Source organism: Triturus cristatus, chromosome 12, assembly GCF_964204655.1.
Source record: "Triturus cristatus chromosome 12, aTriCri1.1, whole genome shotgun sequence".
Classification (NCBI taxonomy): Eukaryota; Metazoa; Chordata; class Amphibia; order Caudata; family Salamandridae; genus Triturus; species Triturus cristatus.
In genome coordinates, this window is record NC_140595.1 from 297,099,620 (window position 1) to 297,113,049 (window position 13,430).

The 13,430-nt window shown below is 47.0% G+C and overlaps 1 protein-coding gene across 1 annotated transcript in view; it reads right to left on the reverse strand.

Annotated features, from left to right (window-relative positions):
- POLR2C (RNA polymerase II subunit C) overlaps positions 1-13,430 on the reverse strand; it is a 151,902-nt gene that overhangs the window by 51,040 nt on the left and 87,432 nt on the right. The window contains exons 2-3 of the mRNA XM_085639377.1: positions 6,966-7,015; positions 6,530-6,598 (exon numbers count right to left, since the gene is read on the reverse strand). Coding sequence (XP_085495503.1) covers positions 6,530-6,598; positions 6,966-7,015 — 119 coding nt within the window. The remainder of the gene's footprint in view (positions 1-6,529; positions 6,599-6,965; positions 7,016-13,430) is intronic.

The window sequence follows — 13,430 nt, forward strand, 5'->3', positions numbered from 1 at the left end:
GCCAATCCCAGACGTCAGATGGGGCATCGAAGAACCGGGTCCCATCCTTCGTAATCACTCTGAGGCGCGACGGGAACAGCAGGGAATATGGGATCCCCAGGTCCCGCAACTGGTGCTTCACCACCAGATAGTTACTTCTCCGCTTTTGGACTGTAGCAGTATAATCCGGAAAAAGCATCACCTGTCCTCCGCCTACTGTGATGGCGTCCAGTTTCCTGGCCTCACGAAGCACCACATCCCTGTCTCGGAAGTTGAGGAGTCTGAAGAGAAAGGGGCGCGGTCGTGCCCCGCGTGCTGAGGTTTCCGCGCCGGGACCCGGTGTGCGCGCTCCACCACGAACTGCTGAGAGAGCACCCCCGGGGGAAGGATGTCGCGAATTCACCCTTCAACAAACTGCTCCGGATTCCATCCCTCCACGCCTTCCGGCAGACCCACCACTAAGACGTTATAGCGCCGAGAGCGCCCCTTCCACATCCTCAGCACGGTCCTCCAAGGCATGGACATGGTTGATCAGGTCCTGCAGGTCCGCAGTGTGGTGGCGCACCACAGGGTGGACCTCCTGGAGTGTTTGGCGTTGCTGGGTGACAGAATCCGCCAACTTACGATGGTCTGCGTGAAGGAGGGTGAAGTCCACCGTGACTTTGTCTATCCGGGACTCCAAGGAGGCCCTAGTCTGCTCCAGTGTAGTACCCAGTCGCTCCACCGCCGCCAATACGGTGTCCATTTTCACCTCGAGCGCCGTCGCCGGAAGCGTCGTATCACCATCCTGACGCCCGGGTGAGGTGCCCAGCTTCTCCGTCTGTGACCGGCCCACGGGCAGCTTGTTCCGTAGCCGGCCCATGGCCAGTTGCTGTGCGGAGGGCATTCGACGTAAACGCCAGTCCCTGACGTGCAGTCCAGCCTCCCCTTTCTGCCTTGCCAAGGTGCGACAGAATGAACACCACGTTCTCCTTGCTGGCGTGGGGGAGGGCGGGGGGGAAGGCAATGACCCCTCCCGGGACGACGCGGGCACCTTCTATCCAAGGCCCACTACTCGGTAGCCACCGAGCTCCGGGGCCGCGGGTATCGCCTCACACCGCCCACACCGTGGTTTGGTGTCCCCAGCCTGGCACCGCTCCTCCACCACAGTGTCCGTGTCACGCAACTGCCAGTCTAGTAACTATGCCACCTCCGCCTCCCGTGCCCACTACGCCCGGGCCACTAGCGAACTGGCCACTCTTCTTTCACCGCCGGTTGTGCATGTATAGCGGTGCAGTCCAGGCAGGGCTTCGGGTGTCGTCCAAGGCCGGGTCCCCTACACCGTTGCCCCCAGCTGGAACGCCCCCTGTGCTCACAGGGTACACAGGGGCGTAAGTCTCTCCTCAGTGTGCCAGCTTCGTAGGGGCGCACACCGAACGCTGTCACCGGTCTCGCTTTGGGGCCGAGCAGCCCCTCTCTGTCTCCTCAGTCGCGTACCACTTGGGTTGCGTGTAGTGGCCTGAGCACCAGTCACAAGTGCCGCAGGACCCGGGTCCCCGATGTTGTGTCCGCTAGGAGTGGGGCATCCCAACACTCCCCAATCGGTCGCTGCAGTCGCCGCCGGGCCCCCCGCAGTGCCGCAGCCTTCAGGGAGGCCCACCTCACTCCCGGGCCTCCCCGTCGCACCCCACGCCCACACTGGCATGCTGGGGTCAGGTCCGCACAACTCACCCGGGCAGTTCCGGCGGGGGGGGGGGGGGGGGGGGGGGGGTTGGGGGACAGCCAGATCACCCAGCTAGGTCCTCTGAGTCAGGGTCGTGCATAGGGCCTCAGGGGCGGCCTCACCAACTCGGTCCGTGGCGGCGCTGCGCCAGAGCGGGACCTGCTAGGCCGACAGTGAGCCGCCGCCTTCTTTGCCGTGTCAGCCCTGCTGGCTGGGTCCCCGTAGCGGCAGGCAGTCACTAGGGTTGTCGCTGCCCTCCTCCGCTGGCACCAACCTCTGTGCCCCTGACGGCCGGCCGCCGCCTCGTCTCCGCTGCCGGAAGCACTGCCCCTGCAGCCCAGCTGCCTCGTGGCAAGCCGCGGGCTAAAGTAGTTACCGCGGTGTAATGGCTGGATTTTCTGTTTAGATGGGATCAGCCCCCAGGGGCCCCTGTGACCCAGCCAAAACGTACTCACCTTCCCTTCCTAGATCATATTCACAATGGGTAAATATAAGGATAAATATACAGATTACACCTAAGAATGGGGAATGACAATATACATATATGAACTTTCTACAATATCTTATTCACATCAGTTGGCCTCGCGGTCACCCTGACCCAGACCGTTCTACCCTAGGGCAGATCTGATACGCAATCCGGCGTATCTACACACATGGGCCTGCAGAACCCAGTGCTCCCTTTTCCAAACCGTTCGCGATCCTGCGAAACTTACACACTAGTTCCACTACCTAGTGCTCTCATTTACTCAAGCCACAATCTTGTGGGTATCCACACTGGTTCGACCCCCCAGTGCTCTCATTAACGCCGCATATCAACGACGACCACATTCCTATGAACACCTATACATATATATATATATATTGGGATATTATCTCAGCTGTCTACTCGGGATGAAACTACAATAATAACTTTGAATGTGGGTCCAGATTATTGTGTATTACCTGCTCTTGGCATCAAAGGTCCACTCACTCCCTATTTATGTGATCACCACTTACCTGATTGGGATTACTCATCCATTCACGCGCCTAGTGCTCACCTAGGAGCTTCATTTACCTTCAGTGGACAAGAATAGGGGCTACACACCAGTTTGTTATAAACTGGGGGTCATTTATTACAGTAATATAAACATTAATACAAATCTAACAAAGGCTATAGGTAGAACACACTACTTAAAAGAGAAGGATTACACATAACAGGAACACTCCGCTGAAAGGGAAAAGATTAAGTGTAGCTAATGTGATGAAATAGATGTCACCTTATTAGTGTGAAGTGTTGCTCTAGCTGTCATCTGGGTTCCTCTCTCGTCTGTGCCTTGGCTCATCTCATGCTCTCTCTCTCTCCTGCACTCTTGGGTACACCTCTGCGCTGATCGCTCTGCCTCTGGACTCCTCTCCCCCACACGAACTGTCTCTCCACCTTGCGTCTTCACTCTTAATGGTTCCTGCCGCTCTGATCACCGTTCATTCTACTATCTTATTCGCTTTGTCTCTGCGCCAATGTCCAATTAACTCCATCTGCTCCCATAGGTTAGTCCACGATCTCTCCTCCGTCCCTTCTAAAAGGCATTACTTCAGACTCCAGCTATTCACACCTCCTCCTGATAAGCAACTGCTTCCTTCAGTTCCAGCTCAATATTCAACTCAGCTCTTCTCCAGATTGAACTCTCTCTCTCTCTCTCTCTGCCAACTCCACTCCACTGCTCTCCTCTCTCTGCTGCTGGACTCTCTCCTCGACTGCCCTCTGACTGACTCACTGACTCCGCCTCTGCACTTCACTAATATAGAATGCTGTTTCCCCATGGAAAGTTCCAGCCATCAGCCTGCCGCCCACCGGGTCTCTGCATCACCTCGCATCAAGGACACTTTCCCAGCTGGCCAGGCTTTTGTTGTGTCTTCTACACAGAGAATAATACAGCCTACCGATAAGGGCTGGCCCAGACCGGTTCTCTCCAAGTGACAAACAGCCTTAACTATAAACTTTGCCTTTGCCCTGAAAAGCCTCTCAGCTTCATCAAGATGGAGTCCCTCTAGCTCTAGGCCTGTAGGCCTGAAAGGGGTGAAATGCTCCTTAGCTCTGTCAGAATACCTACATGAACCATACCAATATATCTAATATGTCAAAGCCAATAGGCAATAGACAGGTTAAAGTCAAGAATAAAGGCATATTAAGCAGCTATCCTCTTCTAGGTCTGGAAAAAGGGCTTAAAAGGGCCAACACAGGCTAAGAATGCCTATACTAGATGCGAGCAAGAATAATGATCTATTATCACTGCTAAATAAAGCCAAAAACCCTGCCATTACACGCGGCCGGCCGAGGTCTAGGTCCCGCTGCACGCCTCCGGACACGGCTCGGCTTGGGGCTGCAGGCTATCTCCGAGTCAGAGTGCTTCCGTGAGGTTGCGGGAGGTTCTTGGTCCGCGGCCGGCGGCGTCTGCCGTGGCCACCCGCGCCACAGGCAGGAGAAGTCCCAGGATTATGGCACCCGATGGCAGGAGCTTCACGCTCCGGCATCCAAACTTGTCAGCGTGCCACCTAGGGCCCCCATTGTCTTCGGTATCAATGACAATTATTAACCTCATTAATTCTGTTATTTTGGATCCAAACATTTATGGGCCCTAATCTGTATCTCTTTGTTTCTGCTTGCTTTCAATTTTTGTGAGAGAGTGTCTTTTCCGGCTCACCAACATAGGGGGAAAAAACAAATTGTGGCACACAGTCAGATAAGCAGATGAAAGAACCAAGCATTGTGTTGATTTTGCTCTTGTCTCTTGCTATTATAAACGCAGATGTTCCACACCATTCTTGATGGCAGAGTTGAATCCCATGTTCTGCCGGCTTTGGGCATCTGTTTTTTTTTTAATCACTTACTGAAAATCATTTGAGTATATGAATACGAGCAATGGAGAATCTAGTAAAACTACTCTTACCCGTTAACTTTTCCGTAGTAGGAAAAGGCAACTTACCTATAACTGTAGTATTAAAGTGTGTGCCTACTTTAGATTTAAAAGCTTTTTCGGCCTGCAACAAATAGTTGGCTTGGAAACCCATCTAATTTACTCGAAAACGCATTTAGGCGTTGATCATAGATTCAGCACAATTCATGATGAAGCCATCCTGAAACCCACAATTCCTTTATGCTTTAGGTGCTGTGTTTGCTTTGTGTTTTCCCTGTGATGGAGCAATGTGTAAGGTTATATACAAGTGTGTCAGAGTAGTGAACCGACACTTCTATTCACAATGCCACCATGGCCACGGATTGTGTATGAGACCAAGGCTTCTTCAAAGGATTGTTGTATACTTTGGTTCCACAATAGTTTCAAATCCTTTCAATAACCACAAATCTTGGGTGCTGAGAAATTGTTAGCACAGTCAGCTTTTCGTTTTTGACTAGAGGTGATAGGGACAGCTTCTATGGCTCTTCAACAAGGCCAAAAACCAGTTTTTTGTAAGCCTGGGCGGAGTTCCGCATAAGTGACCAAAAAACTCTGCCAAGATATGTGGAGTTCCGTGAGCAGCGGAGTGGGTTACCTTGTGCCGTTCACACTGATTTTTAGGTCTGGGCGTTTGTCCTGCGCTGTAAAATCAGCACAAACGGCATTTCACACAGTGCAAGAGGGCGCTGCTTTTTTCTGCTGTTCAAGCAGAAGTTCTACACGAGGTGCATCTTCCTCAACGCGAACGGAAGGTTTCTCAATGCAGTTGGGACCATTGGCGACCGTCCGCATTGAGAACCTTTGCAGGGAAGTGGTCTAGCGTTGGATTTTCCTCGCTCTCGCTTGCACTTGCCAACTTACTGTTTGTCAGCGAGGGAAAAACACGGCTCTGAGTTTTTCGTTACTCTGTAAACTCTGCAGAGTGTGGAGTGCGAAAACCTCAGCCAACGGAGCAGAGTTCACCACCCAGGCTTAGGTTTTAGCAAGTGTTCAGAAAACTTTCGGCGTGAAAGTTCTCATCAAAGCCAGTGGCTTTTAAATGGCACAAGAGCATTTTTAGTCAGTCTAGTAGGAACATACACGCTCGATGGCCTGTCAGTCTGGGTAGTTGTAGAACTTATGTATTGTTTAAATAACCTTTGGAGGAGTATTGAACAACTCCAATGATTGATTCTGCTCCTGCTTCTCATCAGAATGAATAAATCCAATGAATCTGCTTAGGCTTGGTTTCTATGATATATGATGAACCCATAAGAGGCTTTTGCAGTGGCGCAGGAAACCAGATACTGATGCACAGGTTCTGCCTCTATGGTTTTAGGAAAAGTTATGCACAAAACTTGAAAGAGATATTGTGGTCCCACAGGAAAGACATTGCACATGTTGTCTACATATACATGAATGGACAAACTGTAAAATAGCGCTTTGCCCATTCTCAACCATGCGAAGATGGGAGGAAACCATTAACTGGTAACACTTTGAGCCATTGTGCAGTTCTTGTGAGAATGGTTCAGTGAGGCCTAAATTTAAGATGCTTTCAGGGAGTGACCCTTGGCCAAAACCTATGGGGGCTCACTTTTAGCATAGCAAAGATATGCACCATCAGCTACCCAATATCCCACAAGTCCAACATTTTAGTCTGTTTCTGCTATTAACATACACATGTCTTCCTGTGTCCTCGATAAAAGTACCCAAAAACAGAATGGGTTTTTCTCCATGAGCAATAGCTCTTTGGATAAGCCATACCCATGAATATAGAAGGGCCTACATCGCCATTTCACCAAAATAGTAGCCTGCCCATAAAAAGTTAAATAACAATGCACATGTGTAAGGTCTCTTAGGTACAGTATCTTCACACAATTCCTCTGTATTGCCCATCAGAAAAACAAGAAAAAATATGTCAGACGTCAAAACTCACCCACTCTGTGTGCAATGAACTCATCGTGGAGAACTGAGGAGTTGGCATCAATCTGTACCCAGTCTATCGCTGCAAAGAGAAGGAGAATCATTAGAAAGAGAAAACTGATGAACCAATGTTACCAATGAGGACCCTAAAGAATAAAACACTGAGGGAAGAGTGAAAAGTTGACTGCTGGGCAGCTTTAGTTAGAGCCAGAGATCCAAAATGTATAAGTGGACAAAGAGGGGGCACTGTAAAAAGGAGTTTGGCCGTGGCAAATTGCTGGTAGGGGCACACAAAAGACAGACTAAGTATGCAAAAGAGATGGGGATAGTGCATCACAGAAGGAAGGACACAGTGAAAAACAGTGCAATAACAAAGAAAAGAACTGGAGAGGGGAGGAAAGAAGAAAGTGGTGATTGTTGGATAGAATGTTTGTTAACACAGGACATACCTATGGTTGGAACTTCAGCAATGAAGACTCTACGGATGGAATTAGCAATCCTAAAATGGAGGAAAGGCAACTGTCAGACGTGAGGCACAGCAGCAACACAACTTACATGCAACAACATTTTAGCTAACCTAGATAAACCTTGAGAAACCAGGATTACGACACTCAAAGGAAGTTCATATAGTATCACACACATTTCTTTCCAGAGGTAGGATCACAAAATAGAGTACTGTGAATGGATTGACCTCGGAAACCAAGAATTTCTAAAATATTAATCGGTGCCTGGGGATAGGCATTGCCATGAGACTAAACGCCTGGTATAGATCTTGGTGGAGGGGGAATATCCCGTTCGCCGTATTACAATCCCATTATATCCTATGGAGATTGTAATATGGCGGACGGGATATCCGTCATGTTTGTGACAGAGTATTCCATTCGCCGAGATATAAATAAGGCCCTAAATGTCTTTTCTCTCCAAGAAGAAACAATTAAAAGGGAGTGAGTTAAGGACACTGCCCTGGTTCACTTCCGTTTATGCACGCACCCTTGAGAATATTATGTCTCCATTCCCTGGTAATCTCACTATAGCAGCTAGTCTTGTGCAAAGCAATGAGAAATGTAAATATATCTCACTTAAAATATGGTTTACCTGAGCTATGGTTTTGGCTCAAACTTGCGAAACCACTGAAATTGCCCAACTATTTTTAGTACCACACTCCATAACTTGTGCTGCCTACCATGTTGTTACTCCTTTTTTTGTTTCTGTGCAGTTTTGCGTTTTGAGCATGGTAAACGGCGAGCATTATGGCGTATGTTGTGTGTATTGCTAAACAAAGCTGAAGAATTTGTGATTTTTCAGCAGACGATAACTCAGTTTTAAAATGTTTTTTCAGCAGATTGCGTGTTTATTATTATTTTTTTTTTTTAAACTCAATTTTCAACCTCCACAACGCAAGATCTTCAGCTGTGCTCAGCGGGGTTGGCAGCAGAACATGGCCCATCACACCAACTGCTGTGGGAACTGATGTGTGTCATGGCTTTCAGACAGGCCTTTGTCCAATCCATTGCAGACAGCTAACACCGGCTACTCACAGACAGTGGCAAAGCACAGCAGTGGTTGGCCGCTGTGAGCAGCAAGTCCCTGCTGCTTAATTTCAAACCCGCGCTAGGCAACACCTTTGGCGGTGGCCAATCCACACTAGCTGCCAACACAGGACGCATGCCCTTTGGCTTTGTGCTGCAAGATTTTTCCCTATTTTTTTTTATGGGGAAGTTGTTTTCTTTGTTTTTGTGAACATTTGCAATTTTCAGCACAAAATTGTGACTTTATTGCTGTAAGATAGCAATTTTCATTGAAATACTTCACATCTTTTGTGGATTTACAAGGTTTTGTTTAGTGTTCTAAACATTCAAAAGCCTGTGGACTCATTTTGGTTGTGCATTGTGGGAGTGGTTAGCCTGCTGGCTTTCAGCAATTTCTTCAAATTTAATATTCTGGCACCTGTTATTTTTTATTTTTTTTTATAAGGTATTGGGTACCAGAGCGCTTTACATAGCACCAGTTGCGTTACATGAGGACACATTCATTTTTGTTAGGCACGGGGAGATTAAGTGATTTGCCCAGAATCACAGGATGTTCAGCATCATTGCCGAGACTCGAACACAGTTCCCCAGATTCGAGGTCAACCGCCCTAGCTGTTAGGCCAACTCCTCTACCCTGTTATGCCGTTTTCTTTCATAGGAGGCACTGGCAGACCAGGTAGTCGTTATCTCTCAGCCCAATTTAGCCACACAAATATGAGGAGGTCAAAATCATAAGCAAATAAAAATTGCACTGGTGGGCTAGCCTGTGAATATGCCTTTGATGCTTTAATGTTGGTTTCAAAATTCACAACATTTAAACATTGTTCAATTGATAAGAATCAAAACTGCAATGTAGGGCTGCTCATTTCAATACAACAACTCTCCCCTATACCACATTTAAATAAGACGACCACACAATTATTCACTCTCTCCCAAAAAATATTCAAGGTGAATAAGGTTCCAGTCCAGTTTTCTTATCAAACATGTATTGCCAGTGTTCAGCCTGATTCCAAATACTTTCAATAATTACAAAAATGAGAGCAAAGAAATATACTTGCATAAGCATTGCCAAAGGTAATAGGTTTGGTCCATGTTGATTTTTTGCCATGTTGTACAACAGCGCGACTGAAAGCTTAAAAAAAAAATCTTTCAACCATGTTTCCCAATAGCAGTGCTGCTTACAACTTGGCTTAAAAAACCATTGATAAAGCCAATAGATCTTGCATTGGCAGGACCGATTGGCTTCGTGAATGCTTTCTTTTTATCTGGTAGATGTTGTCATGGGGAGAAGAGGCAAGCAAAAGCAGGGGTTGGGGTGGGTGGAAGGGGTCAAGCAACAATGCAGGAGGGTGTATGGGGACAGGACATGCAACAAAGACATGGAAATAAGGGAGTGGTACCAAGCAAGTAAAGACTAGGGGAGGGGTGGCAGGGGGATGAGGGAAGCAATGGCAGGGGAAGGAGCAGGGGGGGGGAACAGGTCAAGCTACAACACTGGAGGGAGGGAGACCGGCCAAGTAACGGCGACTGACCAACATCGCAGAGCGGGGCGGTGGTAGTGAATGTTAAAGCAGAAGGAAAAAGTAGCCTAGTCCAGAAAACACTGGCAGTACAGAATATTCTGAAACAAAGGAAACAGTATTTGGTCCATGTTCCAGGGGAGGGAGAAACACACAAAGAGAAAGTAAAGCCAGTGCTTAAAGACAAAGCAACAATCATAAAGTATAGTGTGGTCTGATGGAATCACAAGGGCATGGTGGGAATATGATAGAGGCAAGGTTCAGGAATGGCAATTATATAGTTTACATAGTTAAAACTTGCTCTTGTGAGTAAATATATATGCTTACAGTTCTCTACATTCTGAATAGTCGTACATTTCTGTACACCTCAGTGCCCATTACCTAAGGTTACAATCGAAAGACATTTAGATTTAAATATCGCCACCATTTCTTAAAGTGGTTTAATACCCAATTTTGATGTAAAATTCAAAATAGCCTCCACGCCTCTCACTAAGTCAGCCAACCCTGTGTGCCCCAGAGAGCTCCAGCTTCAGATGTCTTCAAATAATAACCGCTTAAGTAATCTCAGTGTTAATTACCATATAGGATCTAGATTTGAACTTTTTAGAACCACAAACCATTAAGTGGGTCTTAAACTGGTTTATTGTTAAATTTAAGTTTGCCATAAAAATGCAAAATTAGTCCAACAGTCTCTGTAGCCCAAGTGAGGTCTGAGCTATGATTACTGCATCTTCGGTATAAGGAAGGGAAGGTGTGGGACAAGTGCCTACTTAAGGCCACCTAAACCAAAATTAATAAAGTATTTTGAAGCCTACAACTCTGCTGTTCAACTCTGGCAAGTTGAAAAGGTTTCATAGTCTCTATGTTTGGGTTGTATCTGACACTAGCAGACACCTCATTGTGCAGTTGCCTAAGAAAGTTGACAATGTTAACCTGCACCTCCAAATCGTGCATGACGTCTAATAGTTTGGAGCGATTTACATGGCTGAAAACCAAAAATAAATCCATAAAAGCTAGGTAAATTCTCGCCTCTTTGGCTATGGAGTAATTGTTTGTGAGGAGGTAGAGGTTAAGGCACTGCTCAACTATGCTTGAGGTCTGCTCTAAATCTGAACTGTATGCTGGAAAAGATAGTATTATCATGGACCCACACCTCCAAAAGATCTAAAAGAATCCTGCCCATTACTTTAGCAGTTCAATCAATAAGTGAAATTGGGCGGTAGCATTTCAGATCACCTTTGCTGCCCTTTTTAAAAATAGACACAGTGGTCACATGAAACAGAGTAAGATGCAGGCCAGACCTAGCAATGGCTCTTAATACATTTGCCCAATAACAGTACAAATGTTAAGGGCTTGATTTGGTAAAATTTTAGGCATGGGTTTCCCTTTTCCATGCGTAGGGTGCTTACAATTTTTTTTGCTACTTGGCTAAGGAGGATAACGAGTCAGTGGTTGAATAGGAGCCACCATTATCCACATGATCTTTTGTCAAGGGTGGATCAAAAACGCTTGAAATCTCACTTCGGAGCTCTGTCAGGTGGCTGCAGAGAAACAATGTCCCCTTTACATTTAGTTGGACTGTCAAGTCCCTCAAAAATAGATTTTTTGGCAGTGTACAGTTGTTTTTGAAATAGAGTCGATTTTCTGATAGATTGCTCCCACAGCGTTCATAAGGAAACTGACTAAGTTACATATTGGTCATTCCTTGCCAATAGAGGTAGAAGATTTCCTCTTCTTCATTTCCCTGTACATGTATATATTATATCAAACTACAGAGTAGTAAATAGCAAGCCAGAAAATTCAGGCCAAGAGGGGTGGCTCCGGCCCAGCCCTACTCCTCAGGGCTCTAACAGGCATCCACAGACCTGTTCTTGCCCCAATCCTCGCCTTTTGTAGAGCCAACAGTAGTAGACATTCCTTCGCGAGGCATTAATGGGCAAGTGAACCCTCTGGATTAATAGCTGCCCTAGGAGGGCCCTCGTAGTGCTACATAAGAGTACTTTGTGCATGTTATATGTGTACCTTGGAAACTGCTGCAAGAAAAATCTAGTGAAGTCAAACCAAGCACATCTTTAGATTAAATTACCCCCCCCCCCCCAATGATTCACTTGAATTGACTCCACTCAAAGGTATCTGTAGATCTGTTGATGAAGGAGTGATATTCAACAATGCACAGACAGGCAAAGGACTGCAAAGCCCAGCAATCACTTGCTGAAAGGACACTGCACACCACACTGCCACACGCGCTTCTTCCCCCAGCTCCCCAAGAGAGGTGAGCTCAGTAGGTGACAGACGCCCGAAAAAGCGCAGGAACCGGGATCAAAATGAGGTAAAAAGTGAAAAGCTCAAGCATAACACAGCCGCTGCAGAACAAGGCAACCAGCTAAGGCGGTAGCAAAACTAGCGGTAGGGAGGAATGGAGACCTGAAGAAACCAGAGGAGTGGGAGTTAAATAGAAAAATCGGCAGAATCCAAGTACTAAAAAAGGTTCATAAGACTACGCCTGCCTCCAAGCCAAAAACGAAGACGAAAGAGAAAAGTAACTTTAAAAAGATGCAACCACAAGACTTGAATGCTTCCCTCGCTGACTGTGTCTCTGTAGGAACACAACAGAGAAGAGGAAGAATGGGAAACAGGCAGGCATCCTGTATAACTTGTGGGCAGCCAAGGCAGGAATAACAGGAGGCCCGCATAGCCACTACTGTCACCTCACAAGAGGAACGATTACAATGTTTACTAAAAGATTAGCACGTTTTATATACTTCAACACCAGTAGCATAGCAAGGTTTCCACAGGCTCTTTGACAAGGAAAAGGGGTCTACTGCCCTTGGCTGGGTACTCAAGGAAAGACATGATTGGGATGCAGTGAGCCCTTCACAGCCCTGAGCACCCATGGCACTACATTTGCTACACTAATAATAGCTACACCCCTGTTCTAGATTCTGACTTCATCAGGCATGCATCATACTATGAGAAAGTTCATCAAAACATGGGCCCTCTCAGAATGGGTTTCAAAGGAAAGCGAAAAATACTGGTTCCACATTGACCGGGCTGTAGCCTGTCCCAAACTATGGGACTTACCTGGCTCCCACGAAACGCCTAATGAAACAGCGCTCACACCGCTACTCCCACTAAAACAGTCCTTGACATATGGGATCAAATAGCTATCAAAAAAGGTCTTTCCACTTTCCCCTCCCCAATACCTCTATTGCTAGGAATCCTGACTTCTCACCTACTTTGAGCCCAATCTCATTTCCTGAATGGGTGAGGGGAAGAGCATAGAACCCTGCAAAATCTCTCTTCAGGGAACAATATCAAGTCTTTCAAACAATGTAAGCACGATTTACGTATAACGGAAAACACATGGCTCCAATACCGTCAGCGCAAACACTGGGCTTTACATCAATTAAACCATACGGCTGCCACAAGGTCATTTACACACTTTGAGAAACAAACTCGTTGGATGATGGACTTGGGATGGTAACTATCAACAAAGGACTGGGATAACTTTTGGAGGGACACACCAATTCTCTCCGAAGTATCCTCCAGAGAGAATTTGCATTCAAAGTGATGTAGCAGTGGTATCTGACCCCGAGGAGACTACCCCATCTGTACCTCTCCTTCTCAGCTTTATGCTGGCGATGCAACGAAGAACCAGGCACCTTCCTACACGTTAGGGACCTGTGTGCTCATCCAAACATGCTGGTAGGAGGCACTGGGGCATAGAAAGGGTACCTTAGGCTACTGCCTCCCATCTAACCCTGGCATTCTCCACCTGGGACTCAGATCAAGGGCCATGGAAGGCATGACTAGTTCAGATTGGGTGCTCATCTGATATATGTAAAAGGACGACTTAACAGCTGAT